This window comes from Aplosporella prunicola, assembly GCF_010093885.1.
Source record: "Aplosporella prunicola CBS 121167 unplaced genomic scaffold K452scaffold_10, whole genome shotgun sequence".
Taxonomy (NCBI): domain Eukaryota; kingdom Fungi; phylum Ascomycota; class Dothideomycetes; order Botryosphaeriales; family Aplosporellaceae; genus Aplosporella; species Aplosporella prunicola.
The window spans coordinates 905877-926831 of NW_022983538.1; the positions used below are offsets into that span (position 1 = coordinate 905877).

General features: G+C 58.5%; 9 protein-coding genes across 9 annotated transcripts; 4 read left to right on the plus strand and 5 right to left on the minus strand.

Annotated features, from left to right (window-relative positions):
• Nucleotides 1-49: 49 nt before the first annotated feature.
• On the minus strand, nucleotides 50-1793 carry K452DRAFT_269771 (uncharacterized protein). Its single transcript, XM_033538956.1, has 4 exons — nucleotides 1729-1793; nucleotides 1455-1679; nucleotides 764-1397; nucleotides 50-704 (listed from the first exon to the last, which is right to left on the minus strand). Exons 1-4 carry the CDS (start codon nucleotides 1760-1762, stop codon nucleotides 359-361), a joined length of 1239 nt encoding a protein of 412 aa, XP_033398774.1. The 5' UTR covers nucleotides 1763-1793; the 3' UTR covers nucleotides 50-358.
• Nucleotides 1794-4418: 2625 nt separating this feature from the next.
• Nucleotides 4419-4679, minus strand: K452DRAFT_286692 (uncharacterized protein). The gene has a single exon (XM_033540341.1). The coding sequence runs from the start codon at nucleotides 4616-4618 to the stop codon at nucleotides 4436-4438; it is 183 nt and encodes a 60-aa protein (XP_033398775.1). The 5' UTR covers nucleotides 4619-4679; the 3' UTR covers nucleotides 4419-4435.
• A 1096-nt stretch (nucleotides 4680-5775) lies between these two features.
• K452DRAFT_307940 (uncharacterized protein) lies at nucleotides 5776-7483 on the plus strand (the record flags this gene model as incomplete). Its single annotated transcript, XM_033543115.1, has 2 exons — nucleotides 5776-6730; nucleotides 6780-7483. 2 exons carry the CDS (start codon nucleotides 5776-5778, stop codon nucleotides 7481-7483), a joined length of 1659 nt encoding a protein of 552 aa, XP_033398776.1.
• A 1052-nt stretch (nucleotides 7484-8535) lies between these two features.
• On the minus strand, nucleotides 8536-9117 carry K452DRAFT_307941 (uncharacterized protein; the record flags this gene model as incomplete). Its single annotated transcript, XM_033543116.1, has 1 exon — nucleotides 8536-9117. One exon carries the CDS (start codon nucleotides 9115-9117, stop codon nucleotides 8536-8538), a length of 582 nt encoding a protein of 193 aa, XP_033398777.1.
• On the plus strand, nucleotides 8831-11020 carry K452DRAFT_286695 (uncharacterized protein). The gene is made up of 3 exons (XM_033540342.1): nucleotides 8831-9202; nucleotides 9488-9821; nucleotides 10032-11020. The coding sequence occupies exons 1-3, from the start codon at nucleotides 9119-9121 to the stop codon at nucleotides 10703-10705; spliced, it is 1092 nt and encodes a 363-aa protein (XP_033398778.1). The 5' UTR covers nucleotides 8831-9118; the 3' UTR covers nucleotides 10706-11020.
• A 914-nt stretch (nucleotides 11021-11934) lies between these two features.
• Nucleotides 11935-12354, plus strand: K452DRAFT_307943 (uncharacterized protein; the record flags this gene model as incomplete). Its single annotated transcript, XM_033543117.1, has 1 exon — nucleotides 11935-12354. One exon carries the CDS (start codon nucleotides 11935-11937, stop codon nucleotides 12352-12354), a length of 420 nt encoding a protein of 139 aa, XP_033398779.1.
• Nucleotides 12355-12626: 272 nt separating this feature from the next.
• On the minus strand, nucleotides 12627-15947 carry K452DRAFT_286696 (uncharacterized protein). Its single transcript, XM_033540343.1, has one exon. It carries the CDS (start codon nucleotides 15574-15576, stop codon nucleotides 12913-12915), a length of 2664 nt encoding a protein of 887 aa, XP_033398780.1. The 5' UTR covers nucleotides 15577-15947; the 3' UTR covers nucleotides 12627-12912.
• Nucleotides 15948-15963: 16 nt separating this feature from the next.
• Nucleotides 15964-18422, minus strand: K452DRAFT_286697 (uncharacterized protein). The gene has a single exon (XM_033540344.1). The coding sequence runs from the start codon at nucleotides 17920-17922 to the stop codon at nucleotides 16162-16164; it is 1761 nt and encodes a 586-aa protein (XP_033398781.1). The 5' UTR covers nucleotides 17923-18422; the 3' UTR covers nucleotides 15964-16161.
• A 363-nt stretch (nucleotides 18423-18785) lies between these two features.
• On the plus strand, nucleotides 18786-20818 carry K452DRAFT_225726 (uncharacterized protein; the record flags this gene model as incomplete). The annotated part of the gene is made up of 3 exons (XM_033536774.1): nucleotides 18786-19366; nucleotides 19450-20181; nucleotides 20239-20818. 3 exons carry the CDS (start codon nucleotides 18786-18788, stop codon nucleotides 20816-20818), a joined length of 1893 nt encoding a protein of 630 aa, XP_033398782.1.
• Between the last annotated feature and the right edge of the window lie 137 nt (nucleotides 20819-20955).

A 20955-nucleotide genomic window follows, 5' to 3' on the forward strand; every position in this document is an offset into this window, starting at 1 on the left:
AAGTTCTGAATTGAATGCAACCGAGAACTATACTACAAGTACGTCATTTCCACTGCGAAACAGTTACCTGGCTATACTTGTTCTGGTTATACTTGGAGCTGCGGATCCTAGAGGAGATGCTAATCGTCGACCAGACAGCAATCAAAACAAGCTACAATAATAAGGTATGACCAAGGACTAGCCAAGAAGCTTGTTGTCCCGGCTATATTTAGAGCTGCGGGAATGCTGCACACAACCGGGACTAAGTCGACCGCGCATCTTTTTTACTTTTCATTCCTGCCGACGCCCTCCCCGAGGCCGCGTAGAAGATCCCTGGACCGCTATTTTACAGAAACGAGATTGGTTGGAAACATACAGCTTAAATAGCTTCCCTGCCCACGGGACTAGGCGACGCTCCATCGCCCGGCATCACGGGCGGCTCGCGTTCCGGAACCCCGGGCGCAACACCCTCCGTCTCCGCGCCCTCCGTCCGGGCGCCTTCCGTCCGAATCACCTTCGGCTGAGCGCCCTCCATCCGTGCAACCTGTTTCTTAGCACCCTCCGACCCAGATGGCGATCCCTCTGAAGAAAAGTCCTCGGGCATTTCCAAGTTCTGAGAAGGCGTGAACGTCACTTCGCCTGCGGCAGCCGCCTGAAGTCTGAGCTTCTGGCCCTCTTCACCCGCTCGGCCCAGGACACCAGCAATGACTTGGGTACATCGCAAACTATTGTCCCATGACAGTCAGCAAAAACGCGTCAGAGGACACATGCCTGGGATACTCACCTGTCGTCGTTGGCAGGAATAGGGTAAGTTACCCAAGTCGGGAAGGCGTTGGTGTCAATGATGCCAATGGTCGGAACGTGGTTGAGGGCGCACTCGTGCAGCAGGACGTAGTTCTCCAGAGGGTTCAGGCAGACGACCAAGTCTGGCTTCAACACCGGCCTGTCAATCAGCTGGGGGTTAAAGTCGGGCAGCTCCTTATCCATCTCATCCACAACCTTCATCCTGCACTTGCCCAAAATCTGCTGGCCGTTTGTCAGACTGCCGGGAATCCACCGATCATATAGGTGACAGCCTTGCGCAAGCTGTGCGGCCTTCACGATGGCCCGCTCCTGCCCATCACGCGTGCCCACGAAGAGTATAAGACCACCTCTTCTCGCAACTTCGCGGACAACCTTGGCCGCCCGCCGCAGATACGCCGCCGTTTGGTCGAGGGCGATGATGTGGATGCCTTCACGGATGCCGAAGATGTAGCGCGCATTCGCCGGATTCCAGACGGCGGTCGAGTGGCCGAGGTGAGCCTGGGAAGCGAGAAGCAGCTCGAGAGTCACATCAGACGGCCTGGGCGGGTTGTTGACGAGCGTGTGCGGTGCGTAGTAGGGAGACACCTTGGCCCCAATCTTTGAAGAGACGCGCCCTGTTCAGACAGTGTCAGCAGGACGTCAATGCCTCTGCCACGGCAGGCCAGGCGTACTCGAATGCAGGTGGGCCTGCCAGTCTTCGGCCACGGCGGGGTCGGTCAAAGCGGCTTGGCGCTCGGCATCGGGGTTGTAGGCGGGGACATAGTGATTGGACTGGCTGTTAATGGTGGTCTCGATGGAGTGAGTCTCCTTCAGCGAATTGTCGACGTTGCGCTCAAGGATGTCGACCTCGGAGGCCATGAAGCGCCTGCATTGGCGGGCAGCGAGGGCGGCGCGGGCTGCTTTAGGGTTAGCAGAGGTCGAGGGAGCTAAGTCGGGATGGCGTACGGGGCGCGCGCAGGGCCAGGTGTCGTAAAATCATGGTCACCGGGGGAGGGAGCTCTCAACCGTCGAACGTCGTCTTGTCGTCGCGTTGCCGACGAAGAGTTTCGGCCCTCGAGCCTGATCCGGCTAAGCCTCATTGGTATTAGCGTTGTTATGTTGCGGCTAAACCTCGCTGGTCATAGCGGCATTGCATGTCTACGTAGGTAGATAAAACACCACGACCACGTCGGCCTTTCCGTGCTGAGCTGAGTGCAAAATGGAGTCATTGGGCGCAAGTTATTTGCTGGCGCGGGTAAGAGCGGACGGGCGACGGGGTTGTGCTGTGCTGTGCTGTGTGTACAGCGCTGCTGCTGCTGCTCGTCGACGGTGTTGTTTGCTTGCGCAGCGTCGAATGGCGCAGCGTATGCGGGTCCTGGCTGGAGGTGCCTTAGCGCAGGATTTTGCGCGCATATGGGCTTAACACTCTGGTATGGGTCGTCAAACCCGAGCTACTGTACCTTCATCGACCAAAGCGCTCTGCGGAGCCGTGGCGGTGTGTGTGATGGAGAAACACCATCGGGAAACCGCAGATATATGCAGCGTGATAGCCACAATGGTATATCAAATCCTCTCTCCGAACCTGTGTGTACTGTGCGTATGTGCCGCGTGATGTTGGGGCATTATGGGTGGTCGCGGGATGACCGTCAAGGTGCGTCTAAAATCCGCGCAAGGCTGCAGGTTGCGCCCTCAAGCAAGGGTGCGTTTGAGAGCCGTTGGGCAGTCTCGCTGTTTTGCGCGTCTACGATTCGTACCGACGCGGTGCACAAGGCTGCTCGCTATGCATGGTCGCCGCCGTCATCACTTAGTTGGAAGTGTTTGAGCGCTTTACGTCCTGCTGACTGCTGCTGCATGTGTTCCACCAGAACTGCAGTCACTGATTATTCATTCATTTTGCACTTGGGGCTCTGCAAAGCAGAAAAAAATGGCCATGCACGCTGCATGCAAATGCTCCGTCCCATTTTGGCGCTTTGCAAGGAAAGCAATATGGTGATTTCAAAGCATAGCCGCGCGTCTCGAGCGCCAACGCGGTATGCAGAACAGCTTTACTGCTTGCTGTCGTAGCATGATTATGACGTATTTGAAGATTCGAATTGATGTTGCTTGCATGGTGCATCAGCAAAAACTATCACTGAAGATTGGGAGCATAGCAGCAAATGTGACAGGTAAATGATGAGTCTGAACGGGGTCGTCCGAACGGAGCAATACTGGCATGGCCTCTGCAACAATCTGCTGAGGATGACGAGATAATGCCTCCAGTAAAAAGGAGTTGTGTGCCCTATTTCGAGCAATGCGATTGCGAGTATCAAGCTTCGTTCTTTGATTTGAGCTCAGACCAGAGGGCCCAGAGGCCCAGAGCCCATACATCAGCTATGACGAACGATGGGCATTATGAAAATACGGGTGCTGCTGAAAAGAGCGGTTATTCTCGCTCTTGCCAATGGCGCTACTGAATCTTATGGTAGGGCAGTTCGATCGGGTGATGAATAATTCCATTTAGCTAGCGGCAGTCCTGCCAAAAGCAGTAGAAGAAGCGCAGCGGTGAGATACATGATGATGGACCTTGGACCGATGGTCGAGACAACGAAAGCTTGCTCCAGGTCGATCTCCGAAACTGTGGAACCTACACCTGCGCTCCACGACGATCATTCGGTTGGTGCAGATCGCGCAATGCGCATTCGACCGACGACAAGGCAGAAACGTTTGGCCGACTGAAGGAACCAATCGACGATCGAGTGGGGTTTTTTCTGAAGTCCTTACGGCCGCAAGATTGCAGTGACATACCGCTACTCGGAGCTCGGCAGAAGTCCAAGTGCGACAGCCAACGGCTTTCAGCGAAGAATCCTACCGACAGTGTTGTTGAAGTAAGCTCAGGGGCGGTGTCCGGCAACTCTCGGCGGAGTCGGTAATACTCGCAATGTTGAATGATTCTCGGTAGATCCTGCACGACAGAACGGCTTGTTAGCTCCCGGTGTCGACCCACTAGGGAATGCCACTTTAGGCGCATATGGTACGAGAAAATGTCAAATATGGAGGAATGAAGACGGTGACACGGGCTTTAGCGCCCGCATGCCAAATTGCCTCTCCTCGGTCTGTCCGTATTTGCCTCCACAAGAGATTGTCGTTCACAGGTGGACCGGCGGAAAGAAGGGCTAACGAGAGTGGTTAGCTTATGTCAGCGTCCATGCCCCGTAACGGGGCTACTCTAGCTCGCGGATGACATTCCGCAGTATGGCCGCCGCTCCAGGCTGTGGCTCCCTCTTGTGGAAAAGCGAGACCTTTCTGGCGTCAGTGTTGGCGGCGGCGCGGACCTTTCGCACAGCCCCTGGAACCACGGTTCTGTAGCCAGCCCGCTGTGGAGTAATGTTCCGAGCAGGCCCAAAGCACTCTAGGTGTTGCCTTTCTAGGTCGGCAACAGTGCCGATAGGCCTGGGACAAGGGAAGATATGAATCCACGTGCATGTCTGAGGACGTTCCAGAGCTGCGCTCCCTGGCTCCTGAAAGACCTCAGGTAGATCCCACCATACGCAGAGAACGTCACGCGGCTTCCTTGGGCCTCCTGAGCAATTTGCACCGCCCCGTCCGCAGAGCTGCGCAGAGCCTCAGGAACAGGTCCTCTTCACCAGCCGTCTCAGGTCAGGCAGCACTGACGGCGGTGGGCACTTGCGCGCTTCTAGAAACTGGGATTGATATTCCGCGGGCGGGTCCCTGAAGCCCCAAGGCTGGCGATGGCGCGCGGTGCCTGAGCTGTAGGAGCAACAGTGACGGCACAAGCTGATTTGCGCGCCAGGAGCCGCCAGCCACGCGGGCTAGGGGGCGTCATAGGCCACAGGGTGGCTGCCCAAGCCCTAGACATGAGGCGTCTTGCGTGAGTAGGTTTCGAAAGGTGGTGTTAGATGAGAGACCATTCCCCTCGCAGCTAGCGGAGGTAGGCCGGCCGTGTACCGTGAAACGGCTCGCAGGCGGACGCTACCTAGCGCCATGATCGTCGAGTCGACGATGCCTCACGACGATAGTCGGATAGCAGGCCAGTCAAGAGGGCAGGAATACGCATCTGAGGGCCCAAGCCACTCGGCAGGCCCGGGTGGATTTTGGGGTTATAATAAATGGCGGCGGGGAGCCCGCTCAGACCGTCAAAGGTCGGACCGCAATTTTCTTCAACGAGGGCGGCGGAGGGCGGAGACGGGGTTGGGACCGGCGGACCAGGGCAGATCAGGGACGAGGGACGAGGCCCACGACAGGCGGCCCACGGTCAGCTTGGCAGGCAGCAACGTGAAGATGTCGTCGCGCGGTAGGGCCGAAAGCGAGTCGGGCGGGCCCTAGCGCTCTGCGGGGAGGGTCGAGGGACAAGAATGTGAACCGGAGATTGATGGAGGTGGTGGGACCGGAGCGACAACCGTTCGCATGGGCGTGGCGGTCGGGAGCGAGGATCGTCTGCCGGGGGAGAGGCGTGTGGCGATCCTGACGCTATCGCGAGAAGCTGCGTTCAGTCAGCCTGCCGCAGCCGCTTTCGTTCCGCGCGCTGGCCCCCCTTCCCACGCCCCGCGCGAAACAGGCCGTCGTCGAGAAAGTGGCCTCGCCCTCCGCAACAAGCCTGCAACTCTTCCTGCCCGGCCGTTACCGGCACCCGCCCGATCCCTGAAGCGGCCCTCGACGCCAGCCCATCCCTACCCGCAACGTTGGCGAGCCTGCAGCTTTACGCACCTTTAAGGGACCAGTGGCCGCGGTTGCCGTGGACCGCCGTCTTTCCCTCTCGCCCTCCGTACCACGCACCACCTTACCCTTCTCCATCCCTTGACTCAAAACCCCTCCATCCATCCACACGTGAGTCCCTGGATGCTCCGCCTGCTGAGCCCCGACGCCCGCCTAGGTGCGCTCCATCACCACCTCCCCGACGCCGTCAAGAGCGCCGTGAGTCCTGCCCCCTCCCTGCCCAACCATCTTCACGATAAACTTCGACCTCAAACCCCTTCCGGCCCCGCCTTTTCCTAATTGGGTTGCCAGGCCGGCACCATGAATTACCCCGACGATCCCAGGGCCGCTCAATACTCGCACTCGCGACCTCTGATGCCCGCCAGGTCGAATAGCAGCTACCTGACCGACGCGCCCTTTGCCTTTGCCGACTCGACGACCATGCGGCAAGACAATGTCTTCTACCACGACGACCACCAAAGCCATCTTGGCCCCCATCGCCCTTCCAACGCCGCTGCCTTCATCAAGCCCGAGCCCCACGCTGCCCAGCGGCGAAGCTTTTCCAATGGCAGCTTCGCCGATTCCTCGGAACGCGAGGGCGACCAGTACAGCGTGGCCAGAGCCACGCCCTCGCCAATCAACCCCAACGTAGGCTCAACCCCGCCCATTCCGGCAACTCTCAACTCAAACATGCAGCCGACGTGGCGCGGCTTCGTGCACACGACGCTCGATGGCTTGATGGTCATCGAGGCATGTTTGAGGGGCACCCTCAACCACTGCCCCCGCAGGCCCCACGACAGAGAGAGAGCCGGCTTGATCCAGAGCGGCAACATCTTTGTCTACGAGGAGTCAACCTCGGGCATCAAGAGGTGGACCGACGGCGTCTCGTGGAGCCCCAGCAGAATCCACGGCAACTACCTAATCTACCGCGAGCTCCAGAGGCCTTGGCCACCCGGCGAAAAGAAACGCGCCAACAAGCCCAAGAACAAGAATGCGCGAGTCGAGCCCTATGGACGCGCCGGCCATCACTATGGTGAAGAAAGGGTTCAAGACGTCATTGATCGCAAGCTCACGGGATCTCTGGTAGATTCGTACGACTTCAAGCCCGGCGGGTTGGCAAAAAGGACTCTCAGCGTCACGGTCAATGGATGCACGCACCATCTGATTGCCTATCATTCTGCCGACAGTGTAAAGGATCTATTTCGCCCGGGGCATGATCCGCGCTTCGCAAACTGCCATCCAAGGAAAGAATTGCTTACCGAGCAGAAATTCAGGAGTAGGTGGCGCAACATCCTTGACAAGAACTTGAATTGACTGGTTTGCAGGTTCCATTGAAGATCCCGATGACATCGTCCCGTATACACAATACGCAACCGTGGATCTATCCATGGCCAACATGAGCTCCTACGGCCAACACTATTCGTCGGCTGTCCATGGTCTTTCCGCCGCTCTTTCGTCCGCATACCATACCGTTTCTCAATCACAACCGAGCATGTACACGTCCTCGTCCAGCAGCTTCTCTGGATACCCAGGAGTTACGACAAGTCCGGCAACCTCCCACAGTTCCTTTGGTAGCATTGGAAATCAGTTGCACATGCCCCAGGCCAGGGCATCAAGTGGCTTAGTCAGTCCTCTCAGTAATATGCACATCAACCAATCACCGGTGCACAACCAACACCAAGCGCGCCTTGCAAGCCACTCTTCGTATCGCACGGGCCATCTTCCGTCGGACATTCAAGTCTCAAACGACTATCAGCCATTTTCGCCCCCCACAAACTACACGACTGCTCCCATGGCGGCGTTCAACCAAAACTTTGGCTTCGACCGTCCCAGTCAGCAATACCATGGAAGCATAAGCGACGTCAACGACGACTCGCCGGTGCCACCACACCAGGTCTACGACCCAGCATCCAATCCTTTGCAAGGTCCGGAATCTTTCGCTTGTTACAGTGGTACACAACATATTCGCCATGATACCCTCGGTGCTTACGACGACAGGGCTCCGAACTACGCCAATCACTTCAGCTGAGCGTTTGCTTCATGACATTATATATCTAATATCCCCTCATACCCTCGGTTTCATGAGCAGCGATTCATTTTCATTTTCATTTTCATTTCGTTGTAGCATAAAGGTTGCCTGCTTGGCGTTGGAGGCTTGTTGCTTTCATCTATGCAAGATCAGCGGTTCGTTTATATCCAACATCAGGTTGCTTTCTCTACGTTCATCCATTTCAACATTTACATTCTCATACACATACACAACCTCATCATGTTTGCCCTCTATTTAAGAGGCCATGCCAAGCGCTCGGCACGTAAAGGCGTATCTGGAAATTGATCTGAAAAGATGCTCTCACCGCAGGCCGGGGGGAGGCGACGACTGGAGCCACTGATGCGCATGCTGTATCCTTTTTGCTCCATGCAGGAAGAGCTCTCCACATCCGTTTGGCCATATTTCGGATTCGCACCGCACACGCATTGCTGTTTCTTCGCATTTCGGAAACCGCGAGCAGAAGCAGGCTCGGATTTACAGATTGGTCCACTGTCAAGCGACTGCGGCATTATTCCTACAGGCGGCATTTGCTTTTCCTCATCAGCACGGCGGCAAAAGTGTGTTCTCTTTTCCATGGGGTCTCAAGACGGTATGGGCGGTAACGGGGGGATGAAAAGGAGGGCCAAGGGACGGTTTCGGGGATTTGGGCGGGGACTAGGCAGGAAACGGGTATATCGGTACTACGGTTGGAGGGGGGGATGGTGTTATTCATATCCCCACAGTGGGTGATGGTCGGTAGAGGCGAAAGCAGGTCAAGTCATGCCGAATTTAAATATTAGCCTACTTATAGGAGCATGTATGTATGCTTGCGGTACCTTTACAAAGCTCCCCACAGATTGCTTCGTAGGCGGATGTGGAGGCTGCGCTCGTGGGTTGGCGGGATTGACCACGAGGAGCGGCGGTACCGTTGGAGCGGTCCCCACCGATTGATTACTCTGGAGATGGTGGTTGGATGTGGTGGCAGGGATTAATTGCGGGCGGCGATCTCTCCCAATGGAAGCCATGCGCTACTGCTATGTATAATATTATGATTATGCTTCTTCCATCGCGCGCCGAGCCGCAGGCGGAGGATCTCGGCTAGTCACGGGACCTGCGGCGCAAGTAGGGGGTGGTAGGGGTTGACGAAGCGTCGGGACCGCACGTGTGCTAGCAGGCGAATTGAGTTTTGCAAGGCGAAGCTTGTGGTGGTTGGGTCGACAGGCAGAGTCGACGATCACGGCGACGCACGAGCCCGGCTTGACCTCATCGTCGTCTTCATCCACCTCAGCCCGCTTCCCTCCTGCCTTCTCTCCAAAAACAAATCCAACCCGCCATGCGATGATGATGGCAATGGCCCAGCACCACCACGCCGCGCGCCGCCTGCTGACGGGGCTGACGCAACCGTCGAGGAACACCTGCTGCGGCCGCCCTCGCGACGCGTCCACGTGGACCCGCCGCGCTCTCTCGACCTCTGCCTTCTCGTCACCGCTGCTGCTGCTGCGCACCACCACCGCCGCCGGGACCCGATGCCGTGCGCGGTGCTTGGGCTGCGACGCCATCCACCACCAGCTGACGGCCGCGTCGACGAGCACCAGGTAAGTGCGCCTGGAGCTCACTCCGTTCCGTCGCGCCATGATGGGCCTTTGGGTCTCGTGCGAGGGCTCATTTTTCCGCCCGGCGGGCAGGTTGTTTTGCTCGACTGCGAGGGCGTGCGGCGAGGTAAGTCTCCGGTTTCGTATTCCAGATCTTGTGGCGGCGGGCCAGCTCGATCGAAGGCTATCTCAATCGTCTCCCCCTCGCTGTACGACGAGGGTGCTCGAGGCGAGATGGCAGGCTAGTGCCGAGGCGCTGGCGCGCAGTGGCACACTTGGGCGCTGATTGGCCGCCTGCACTGCCATCTATATCCCGTCTCTAAACCACCCCTCCCCTCATCTCACTCATCACATTTCCGCGGCTTTTTGTGGTCGCACCAGGATGCGCAGGTGAGCTAACGAGTCATCGCAGCCACAGCCCAAGAAACCACTCCTAGAGAAGACCAAGGAATTACGCGGCAGGCTCAAGTCGTTGACGCCGCACGAACAGGTCTGGAACGTACCAAACGTGCTCACCTTTTCCCGCCTCGTCGCAGCGCCGGCAGTGGGCTACCTCATCCTGCAGGATCAGCACGCAGCCGCGTTTGGCCTCTTTGCTTACGCGGGGATCACCGACCTGGTAGACGGCTGGATAGCGCGCAGATGGAAGCTGCAGACTGTCGTGGGCAGCGTCGTCGACCCCATGGCGGACAAGCTGCTGATGGCCATTACGGTTGGCTGCTTGGCCGCCAAGGGCGCTTTGCCCGGTAAGTCCGGCCGTCACATGCCCGCATGCCCGCCTTCCCACCTTCCCCGCACATGCCCCGACCCGATCGCCCCCTCCAAGCCTCCGCCCGCCGGGCGGGGGGGCTGATCCGCCCCGCTCGCATCCGCATCCGCTCAATCCCGCCTCGCCTCGATCCCCCTCCCCCAACCACAGCCACCGGAGCTTTTTTTTTGTTTTGACATGCGACCAGGGCCCCTCGCCATCCTCATCTTCGGCCGCGACGCCTCGCTCGCCGTTGCCGCCATTTACTATCGCTATGCCTCGCTGCCCTTGCCCAAGACGCTTGCCCGCTACTGGGACTTTTCGCTCCCGTCGGCTGAGGTCCATCCTACGACCATCTCCAAGTGGAATACCTTCCTGCAGCTTGCTCTGATCGGCCTAACGCTGTCGTTCCCGCTACTCGCCATTGCCGCGGGTCCCGCTGATGTGGAGCAGCAACCCGCCATCACCACCACCACCACCTCCACCACCACTTCACGTCCAGCTCCTCCTGCCCCCGCGTCCAGCCACGACGACCCCGCAGCTGAGAAGCCGACCTACGCCTCCTTCCTGCATAGCCCGACCACGGATCCCCGCCTCAAGACCACGGTCAGCGGGCTGCAGCTGCTCGTCGGCGCTACGACGCTGTGGAGCGGCTTCAGCTACGCCGTGCTCAAGAACGCGGTCACGATTCTGGGGACGGATGAGCGGCTCAAGGCTCGCCAAGGCGCACGGGGCCGTGCTGTCGTTGGCGTGAGCTTCGCGCTTGTGTGCGCCGCGGCGGTGGGGTGGGGGCTGCGTGAGTGGGAGGGCGGGCAGAGGCGAGTGGCTGAGGAGGAGTGGCGGGGAAGGAATGGGGGCGGGAAGGGTGAGGGAAGCGGTTGATTGAGCTTGGTCAACAAGACAGGGAAAGAGAAACGAGATGAAAAGCCTTAAATAAGGCAAGGCGACGATTAGAGATGAGAAGAAGAAAAATAAGGCGGGATGAGAGCCTGCCTGGATAGGTTCTGTGCACCTGTTTTTCGGCATTCTGGCGTACACGCCTACATACATACAAGTACTTGCCCAGCATAAACAACAAAAATCACAGGTTCCTGAAACTGGACTGCAGAAACCGACAGTCCGCTTCATCGTACAGTTTGCCAAGTATACAGAATCAAACAAGCGACACAGCACACACATCAAATTCGTAGCTTCAATCATCCCTACAAGAAGAGATAAAACATAACAACAAAGCATGCACTCAAACCCACCCTAGCAACGCGACTAAGCGCACAACCAGTCCTGACAGCATACTCCCTATCTAGGCACAACCCTACATCCTGGATACGACTGAGAGTGCCTTACAGTGTATGTGGACTGCAGATCTCGCAGCATGGCGTTGCTTCTACATACGTATGCTGTATAAGTGCTGGTTTAATAGCGCGTTGGGTGGTGATTGGATGGGTGGTGATTGGGTGGGTGGTTACGTGGGTGTGTGCTCTATCTCTGTCTCTCTGCTTCGCTCTCTCTATCTATATATCTCTCTCTGCTTCGCTCTGCTTCGCTCTCCCTCCTCCAACCTAACCTCAGACAAGGAAGGACCAAAAACCAAAGAACAAAAACTGCAGAAGATACTGGTGTATGCCGGTGCGGCATAGCACAAACACTCCTCCATTCCTTCGTTCTTTCGTGAGGCCACAAAATGCTGCACTCGTTGCTCCTATGTACTCGATGAGGATAGTGCTGATGATGCCGAGCAGCTGCACCCAACAGTGCTGCGCATCACCATCATTTTAAACTGCTGCTGAATAGCATCCATGGATCTTATTCATCCAGGCGCAGGCGCAGGCAAGGAGTAGGGAATGCTGTTGTGTTGGTGTGTGTGTGTGTGTGTGTGATTGGCGCAACGCCCGATAGACATTATCCGTACGATAACCTTTTGCTGTTGGGGTTGCAGTGCGGCTGTGTTGCTGGGTTGTGCTGTGTGGTGTAGAGGGGGTTTTATACGCTGCTGACTGCAGCTGATGCCTGCTTGCGCTGCGGAGCTTGTGGGGTTGTAGTTGAGATTGATGGGGGTGTTCGCTTTGAGTGCTTGGTCGAAGTGCTGCATATGTTCTGTGTACAAGACAGAAATGCCTTTACGAGTCCAACCTAGCTGTTTCGTGTCTAATCCTGTTCCTATTCCTATTCTTATTCCTATTCCTATTCTTATTCCTATCCCTGTTCCTATTCCTATTCCTATTCCTAATCCTATTCCTATTCCTGTTCCTGTTCATATTCCTATTCCTGCTCCATTCCTACACCCCCATCCCAACGCGCCCAAGACGCAGAAGCAGAACCGCAAACCAACCCTGCCGCCACCGTCAACACCGCACCACTCCGCACCACTCCAACACCTCACCAAACTCCACAGTCCAAGCCGTGCCGTCACGTACCCACCCTCCCAAAACCCTGGTCAAGGGCTCGACATTGCTATAGTTAGCTACGCGAGCGGACGCAAGCTGCAGGAGCGAGAAGGAGAAGGAGAGGGAGAGGGAGACGGGTGCGTCTGAGTGGTGGTGAAGCCTGCCATCACCATGCAGCACAGCTCCCGCGCACCAGCGTTCCGCGGTGCCGCTCCAAAGCACCATCTCCACAGCACCACCACCCCTACACCCACAATCCCGCTCTAGCCAGCAGCGTAAGCACATGCCCACCCACCCAAACGTGAAATGTTGCTTGCTAGTCCACCCCCTGTATGTTGGTTGTGCATGGTATTCAAACCGATGCCGTGAAGATGACAAGGAAAACGAAAACGAAAACGAAAACGAAGATCGGTCCTGTACAATAAAATACATACACCTATACTCTAGCCTCTGCGCCGCTGTGCCGTGTCCTGTCCTGCCTGTACCGTGCAACCGCTTCTCTGTCTAGCTACACTCACTCACCCCACTCACACAACATATATATAAATATGTATGCCGCGCTCACTCAAGGTCCGCTCTCGAAACCAATCCACACCACCAAAGAAAAAACGCCTATACGCAACGACCAACAACCAACGACCAACAAACCCCTCTCCTACCTCACCTCACCTCACCTCACCTCACCTCGCCTCATTTGGCCTCGCCTCATTTCGCCTCACCCTCTCCCTCCCCATCTCCCTCCCCCTCCCCCTCACTCCCGCTCCCCCCCTCAATAACCCCTCTCAAACTATGCAAGCTGCCCGCGCTCCTCCGTCTCCCACGGCCCCTCTCCTCCTCCCCCCCGACGATCTCCCCACTCCCCCGCCTAACATCCACAGTCCTCCCCCTTCCCTCATGCACAACTCCGACATTGACGCCCGGCCCCACCCCCAAAACTGCCGCCCCGCTCACGCTGCGCAGCCGGCCCTTTCCCCCGCCTTGCGCTTGCATCTGCGACGCCGCAGCCGCAGCCGCCGCCGCCCCCCTCAATGCCTCAGCAGCCGCGCTGCGCCGGCGCTGCTCGCCCCCGAGCACCGAGTTCGCGTGCCCGTCCCGAGGACCCGCGATGCCGGTGCCCGAGCCGCCCGCCCCGCCAGCGCCGCCAAACCCTACGCTCAGGCCGCTGTTCAACCAGCCCCCGAACCCGGACGCGCTGTCACGGGTGCCGCGGCGGGGTCGTCCGCCAGCCACACCAACGGCACCACCACCACCACCGCCGCCGCCAACAGCAGAGGCCGGGGTGCCGGGCGCGCTTGCCTCGGCCGCGCGCATCACGCCCCCCGGGCTGCCGATGATGCTGCTGCTGCTGCCTGCCACGCCGGCCAGCGAGCGCATCTCGACGCCCCGGCGCAGCGAGTCGGCCACGACGCCGCTCAGGCTCGCGCTCAGCGGGCTGGTCAGCGGCCCCGGCAGCAGTGAATGCGAGATGCTGCCGCGCTTCGACGACGAGATGCTCGCGCGCTTGCTGCCGCGGCCCGGCGTCGTGGGCGGCACGTGATGGTGCGGCCCGAACGGCGGCTGCGAGTGCGTGATGCTGTGGTGCTGGCTGTGGTGGTAGCCGTGGCGCTGCTTCGTCGACGGCGGCGTGGCCGGCCGCGGCGTCCCCGCTGCCGACGGTGAGACCGCCGCGTCCGTCCGCCCCGACGGCGCCGCTGCTGCCGTCTGCGCCCGCGGCGTGTATGGCCGCTCCGCGAGCTGCTGCGCTACGGCCTGTGCTTCGAGCTGCACGCGATCCAGACCCAGAATCTGCGCTTCGGACGGCAGGATCGGGGCCGAGGCTGTGGTGTGCAGCAGCGGCGGATGATGTGACATAGATTCCTCTTCCTCCTCGTCGGCCTCGGCTAGGCTCTCCGCCGCCCACGGGTTCGCCGTTAATGATGTTGATAGTGATACTTCCTCCGCAGCAGCGGGCGTCGTTGTCGCCGTCACGGCCTGCGACGGCGGGTCTGAATTCAGCGTGATGGCCGGCGTGGGCAAGTGTACCAACGTCGGGCGGCGGTGGTGCTCCGCCGGATACGACGCCGTCAGCGCGGCCATGGAGGGCGACACCCGGCGGCTCGTGGTGCGCGCGGGCTCGTCGTCCGAGTACTGCTCGCCCGCTTCCAGGTGGATCGAGTGCTCCGTCTCGGGTGCGCGCTCGTCGTTGTCGTCCTCGTCGTCGCGCGGCCGCCCCGACGTGATGAACCACACTCCCAAGAACGTCATGGCACAACCGCCGACGAACTTGCCCGTGTCGCGCCCAGTCGTGTGCTCGAAGTCGCGGTAGAGAATGGCCGAGCCGAGAATGACGGATAGGGTAAACAGGACAAACTGGGTAGGAATGACCTGCGTGGCATCGAAGCGCATCAGCGCGCGGTTGAGGTATTTGATCTGCATAATGGCCGTGACGACGAGGACGCTGATCATGAAATAGGTGACCGGAAAGGCGAGGGCGTGCAAGAGGGTGTAGGACAGCATCGAGGCCACGCCCTTAGTGGATAAGGCCGTGTAGCCGCCAAACAGGCCGACGAGGCCCAGGTCGATGAAAATGCTCTTCTTGCCGTACTCCTTGCTGGCCCACATGAGGAAGGCCATGGTAACCAGGGTGATGCCGGCATACGTCTCAAACTCCCAACGCGTAAACAGGTCCCACAGCTCGTGGGGGCCAAGCTTGGGGTTATTGTCGGGGGCGCCGAGGACGACGGTGACGGCGCCAGCAACGGCGACCAGCACGCCGAGCAGGTCGCGCTTGCGGAAAGGCTCCTTGAGCAAGATGGGGGCGATGATGCAGTTGGAGATGAGGGCGACGACGCCCAGCGGGCTGACGATGGACGCGGGCGCGAAGCCGTAGGCCAGAAAGTTGCCTGCCTCGCCCACCATCATTAGTACGATGCCCAACCACCACCACCATGACCGCAGGTAGCTCTTCTGCTTCGCCACGAAGCTCTGCCCGCCAGCCGCGGCGTTGACCGCCTCCTCGTCATAGTCGCACTCCGACTCCTCGTCTATGCTGCGCCGCACCGACGCCAACAGCGGCGCCGATTCATCCTCCTCATCCGCGTATGCCCTCGCGCTCTTTCTCCTCCCCTTCATTTGTGCCCTCCGCGCCTGCGCCTTCTCCTCAGCCTCGCGGCCCAGCCGCAAATGCGCATAGCGCTGTGTGTTGAGCGCGAACGAAATAAGTATGTTGCCCACGATGGCCGTGATGATGCCGATCAGACTGGACCAGTCCTCGTCCTCGTCAGGGCCAGGCCCCGCGCCGCCATCTGTCCCGTTGCGCAGCGGCGCCGTCGCGTTGAGGAGCGACGGGAATGTGGGGTTGAAGGCGTGCTGTGGTGCTGAGAAGCTCATCGTGTCGAGTGTGCTGCGCCGCGACCGGGGCAGGCGTGTATGCTCCCTTTTCTCTGTGCAGTGGTGGTGTCTCCCGTCTCGTATGTGATATATTGCGCGCTTCGGCCTCGGGGATTGCGTCGTCGGATCAGCAAGCGGAGGATCTTTTCAGCGGGAGCATGGGATGCGCGCGACGGTGACGCTGTCCATAACCTGTAAGTGTGTGCGTGTGCGAGAGGGTGGAAGTGCGAAAATGCGCGTGCGAAGAGGGGGAGTAGTGGGAGTGGGAGAGAGAGTAGGCGGGCTGGGGGTTTGCTTGACAGGGTTGTGGCCTGCAGCATGATCTCCGTCGTCGTCGCGAACGAGCCAACTTTTTGCGCCAACGCTGCCGCTCACCCGCCCCGTCATCGTGCAGTTGTGGCTGTTTCTCACGCCTGCTTCTTCTCTATCTAGCTATGTATACATGTATGCGACTCCTCAAAACGCTTGCTCGTTATTTTTATCTATCTTTGGGTATCATCACTTTTTTGCACTCGCCTTTTGCGGCGCCATCACGCTATCCATCTATTTGTATCAATCCTCCCCGCCGTAATCTCCCACCCGCCACTATCGCCTCACTTTTTTCTTGTCTGGCCCCTCTTCTTCGTCGCTTATATCTGCGTAGATTGTTTTGGGTTGAGTCTCCTTCCACGCGTTGGTGAAGATCGGATCCTTCTCTGCCTTCTCGGCGTACTTGAGCAGCGCCTCTCTCGGGTCCTCCGCGCGCATCGAAGACAGCGGAATGTTCTTCCGGATGTGTTCCTCGTCTGGCTGGCTCTTTGCAAAGGGTGTCTTCGCCGGGACGTGAGGACGGCGGGGGTCGCGTGATCTACCCGATGCCGTGAGGCCCACGTTCGGGTGCCGGGCCGCGAAAGTCGTTGCTGACTGTGCGCCCGGCGTGACAATGCTGTCGGCCGAGATGCCTGCCGACAGGTCCATGGTGAGGTTCGGGTCGTCGTCGATATGCCGCACCTTGGCGGCCTTGCTCATGACGAGCATAGCGCCCTGCTTCTCGCTCGACAGCTTCGGATGGTACAGCATGTGGGTTTCGGCATTGGCGGAACCGGTGACGATCTGGTTCAGCTTCTCGTGCCAAAGAACCGTAATGAGAGGCGAGCCCGGGGTGACCGGCGTGACGAGCTCTGGTCTGAGGGTCGCCGGGTTGAGGATGTGCAGATGGCCAGTCTCCGACCCCGTGATGACGTTGGCTGAGCTCGGGGAGAAGCGGATGTTGGTTGTGGGGAAGAATGACGACGTCGACGGATGAGAGACGGTGTTGACTGGTTTCTTGAAGTTACGCGTGTCCCATAGCTTGATTGTGTCGTCGCCGCCTCTAGTGACCACCAGTCTGCCGTCGCGGCTGATGTCCAGCCCGCTCGTCCAGGTGTTCGGAGTATGCGCATCCCTGATTTCCGCAGCAGGGCGCGTATATGGACCTTCACCGCCCCACATAGCGATACTGCCATCCAGAGCTGCGCCAACCAAAAAGTTGTTGGCGCCCTCTGCCTGCGATGCCCACGCCACGGCCGTCATGCGCGTGCGGCCTGCCGAGCCAGCGGCACGAGACTTGTGCACAATGACATCCTTCTGCGCGCGCTTGTTGTTGACATCCCATATACGCAGCGTGCTGTCCGTTCCCGCCGTGACACAGAGATCGCGGTTCGTCGGGTGCCACGTCCCCGTCGTAACCTCCGAGACATGTCCTTTGGTGTTGTTCATATCCCTCAGGTACATATCGCCCTTGACAAACTCGACGAGCATCTCTCCGTCGCGGTCGAAGACCTTGGCTTGCGGCAGGGCGGATATGACGAGCATTTGGCTGGGTGAATGCGGATTGAACAGCACCTGATGCACCGGGTGCGCCTCGACATTGGTGGAGCCCTTGGTCGCCGAGGGGTCGATGGACTTGAAGGCGCGGATCGTCGTCGGCGTCATGCCGCTGAAGCTGTGAAATTTGAGGGTACAGTCATTGGAGCCGGTCACCAAGCGGGATCCAGAGGCGTCGAGAGTCACAGAGGTGACGGCCTTGTCGTGCGTCTTCATGACCATCTCATGCGAGACGGGAAACTCGTCCTCGTCCTCATCGTCGTCGTCGTCGTCATCGTCGTCGTCGTCGTCGCTATCGTCGTCATCGTCGTCCGAGGCTGGAGCGCTCCGATCTGAGCCGGCTGAAGGGTTGCGCTCGAGCTGCGGCGCGTCGGCGACGACCTGGCGCTTGGATTGTTCGATGTTCGCATTGGCGTCGATGGTCTTGCCCTTCTTGCCAAACGAGGTGGTGCCCAGGAAAGCCTGCAGGGCGGCATCGTCGGGAAAATCGTCACCGTCCATCTTGGGAGTTCTGGTGTGGTGGTTGACGTCGGGATGCCTACTTCAACACCATGACATATCGCGTCTTGGCGCTCCGGGTAGCTTTTGACCGGACTCCAGGACCCCACAGAGCGCGATTCTCCTACCCACCCTGCCACCCATCACCATGCCTTGCCTTGTCACTCACCATCTTCGCTGCCAACCCGTGTCGTAATCGCCATGTCGCAAGGGATGTGTGGCTGCTCCCGACCTGGGCGTCTGGGCCCAGTTTTCTTACTCTCCACAGAACCTTCAACCATCCGGGGGCAGCCGCTCTCTGCGACAGCACATCATTATCTTTTTTCATCGCGCAACAACCTATCAAAAGGCGCGTTTGCAATGTGAGAATAAGATGCTGAGCCTACGTTGGCTAGTGTTTGTCAGCGCGATGCCTAGCGTGCCGCTTGATAATCTTCTTTTTGTCCACAAATTCGTCCGCCCAACCGTGCCGACGCCATCTGGCACGCCAGGAGGACCTTATCAGCCGTAACTCCTAACACCATGCTACCATGTTCTCATTGTCTTACTTTCTATTCGTTTCCCTTGTCCACCGCCCCTTTGTTGGCGATTCTTGGCAGATTACATATGTTGCTATTGATACTTTGGAGATGGATGCTGACAGTCGCAGAAGGAAAGAAGGCTGGCGGAGTTTAGCAAGCTGATTTCCAACCTCCGAATGAATCATAGAGGTCTCGACGTAGTTTATATTTATTTGTCGTTTCCCCGCTTCCATCTTCATCTCAAATCTTTCTTCAGTGATAAGTTTCCCAAGCCGGCCCTTATCTGGCTCTGGCACATTTCTATCCGTTGCTGTTTTTCGCGATTCAAACCGTACATAGGGCGCCATGTCAGACCTAATCAGAGATGCGCCCCTTGGGCAATTGATTCGCCTCGTCACACGGAACCGCTATCTCAAATATCCAGAAGAGAGACCCGACTTCCAATGTCCGGATTGCTACAGCCATCCCGACAAAAGACTCGACTCCGCAATAACGGATGCATTTTCGCCGGAGGTTGAGCCCACCCAAGAAGAAGTCGAGAAACCTGAAGAGGCAGAGGATCCTGAAAAGCAGCGCTCCGACTCTTCGGATGATGACACCGTCGACCTCGAAAAATCAAGGACAACCGACACGACAAGAAGCCAGCGAGCCAACCTACGCAGAGCGAGGACTGCGAGCTCTAACAGGTCCGCACAAACTCAGCTCGAACATGTTATCACCGGCACTGCAGCTCAAAGGATCATCACCTACGCGGATCTCGAACGACAATTTAGCATTGCTTCTCTCGAAAAAGGGCCTAGCAGGCCTATCGAGCCAACACACTTGGACGATGGCACGATACTTGTCGACTGGTATCTTACCGATGATCAAGAGAACCCGCAAAACTGGTCCGCCAAAAAGAAAGCATTTGTGGCGCTGCAGATTTGGTAAGCCCCTCCCACTCCCCACCGGCACCTACAGTCAAAATGATTACAACCTTTAAGCTGGAAATCAGACTAATGACATTCAGTCTCTACACGCTCGCCGTATACATGGGCTCCGCAATCTACACTCCCAGTGAATTAGGCGTGATGCGGGCATTCAACGTCACCCTGCAAGACGCCTTCCTCGGGCTCTCGATGTATGTACTCGCCTACGGCATCGGGCCGCTGCTCTGGTCGCCCCTCAGCGAGATCCCCTCCATCGGCCGCAACCCGCCGTATTTGATAACGTTCGGCATCTTCGTCGTGCTGATTGTGCCCACGGCACTGGCACCCAACTTCGACACCCTGATCGCGATGCGCTTCCTGCTAGGTTGGTTCGGATCGCCATGCCTAGCCACCGGTGGTGCCTCCCTCGGCGACATGTACTCCCTCATACATCTGCCGTACGTGCTATGTATGTGGGCGCTGGCTGCAACGTCGGGCCCGGCGCTCGGCCCACTGATCTCGGGCTTCAGCGTTGCGGCGAAGAACTGGCGCTGGTCGCAGTGGGAGATGCTCTGGCTGGCGGGACCCATCTGGATCCTGCTGTTCCTTTGTCTTCCCGAGACGAACCCCTCGACAGTCTTGTTGAGGCGTGCTGCGCGTCTGCGGAAGGCGACGGGTAATAAGAACCTGAAGTCTCAGAGCGAGATCGATCAGGCGCATTTGTCGCCCAGAGAGATTATCGTGGATGCGCTTTGGAGGCCGCTGCAGCTTATACTCCAGGACCCGAGTATCGCGTTCACGGCACTGTACATCGCACTTGTATACGCCATCTTGTAAGTACCAAGAACCAGAACACGACTTGACGACAAGACTAACCACGAACCACACAGCTACACGTTCTTCGAATCCTTCCCCCTAGTCTACGAACGCATGTACGGCTTCAACGTCGGGCAAATGGGCATCTCCTTCCTCTCCATCACCGTCGGCGTCATCATCGCCATTTCCTCCTACTGGTCCTACCTCTACTTCTACGCAACCCCCCGCCTCCTAACCAAGGGCTTGGGGCTCCCAGAACAGCGCCTCCTCCCCGCACTGCTCGCTTGCGTCCTCTGCCCCATCGGGCTCTTCATGTTCGCCTGGCTCGCGCGCCCCAGCATCCACTGGATCGCGCCCACGATCGGCGTCGGGATCTTCACCATCGGCGTCTTCCTCGTCATCCAGTGCATCTTCTTGTATCTCCCGCTCAGCTACCCCCAGTATGCGGCGAGTCTGTTTGCAGGGAACGATTTTGCGCGCAGCACGCTTGCGGCTGGCGCGGTTCATTTTGCGACGCCGATGTTTGATGGCTTGGGCGTTGATGGTGGCGTTAGTTTGCTGGCGGGCTTGACGCTGGTTTGTTGTGTTGGTGTGTGGGCGCTCTGGTGGTGGGGCCCGCAGTTGAGGGCTAGGAGCCGGTTTGCGGCGAAGTAGGCGGGATGAGAGTTGGGAGGTGGGGCTTGTGCTTGGGCTGTGGTGTTGGGTTGGTATAGAGAGTGCTTGGTTCCTCGCTTTTTATCCTTGGATAAGGATTGGCGGAGTTATGGGGCTGGAAGGGCGGAGATGGGATT

Bases quoted from the DNA above. Each gene is read 5' to 3' on its own strand.
- K452DRAFT_286697 (XM_033540344.1), bottom strand. From the start codon at position 17,922: ATGGACGGTGACGATTTTCCCGACGATGCCGCCCTGCAGGCTTTCCTG.
- K452DRAFT_286696 (XM_033540343.1), bottom strand. From the start codon at position 15,576: ATGAGCTTCTCAGCACCACAGCACGCCTTCAACCCCACATTCCCGTCG.
- K452DRAFT_286692 (XM_033540341.1), bottom strand. From the start codon at position 4,618: ATGTCTAGGGCTTGGGCAGCCACCCTGTGGCCTATGACGCCCCCTAGC.
- K452DRAFT_286695 (XM_033540342.1), top strand. From the start codon at position 9,119: ATGGGCCTTTGGGTCTCGTGCGAGGGCTCATTTTTCCGCCCGGCGGGC. The intron at 9,203-9,487 runs GTAAGTCTCCGG...GAGTCATCGCAG, and splicing joins CTGCGAGGGCGTGCGGCGAG to CCACAGCCCAAGAAACCACT. The intron at 9,822-10,031 runs GTAAGTCCGGCC...ACATGCGACCAG, and splicing joins CGCCAAGGGCGCTTTGCCCG to GGCCCCTCGCCATCCTCATC.
- K452DRAFT_269771 (XM_033538956.1), bottom strand. From the start codon at position 1,762: ATGATTTTACGACACCTGGCCCTGCGCGCGCCCC. The intron at 1,680-1,728 runs GTACGCCATCCC...ACCCTAAAGCAG, and splicing joins CCTGGCCCTGCGCGCGCCCC to CCCGCGCCGCCCTCGCTGCC. The intron at 1,398-1,454 runs GTACGCCTGGCC...CTGTCTGAACAG, and splicing joins GCAGGCCCACCTGCATTCGA to GGCGCGTCTCTTCAAAGATT.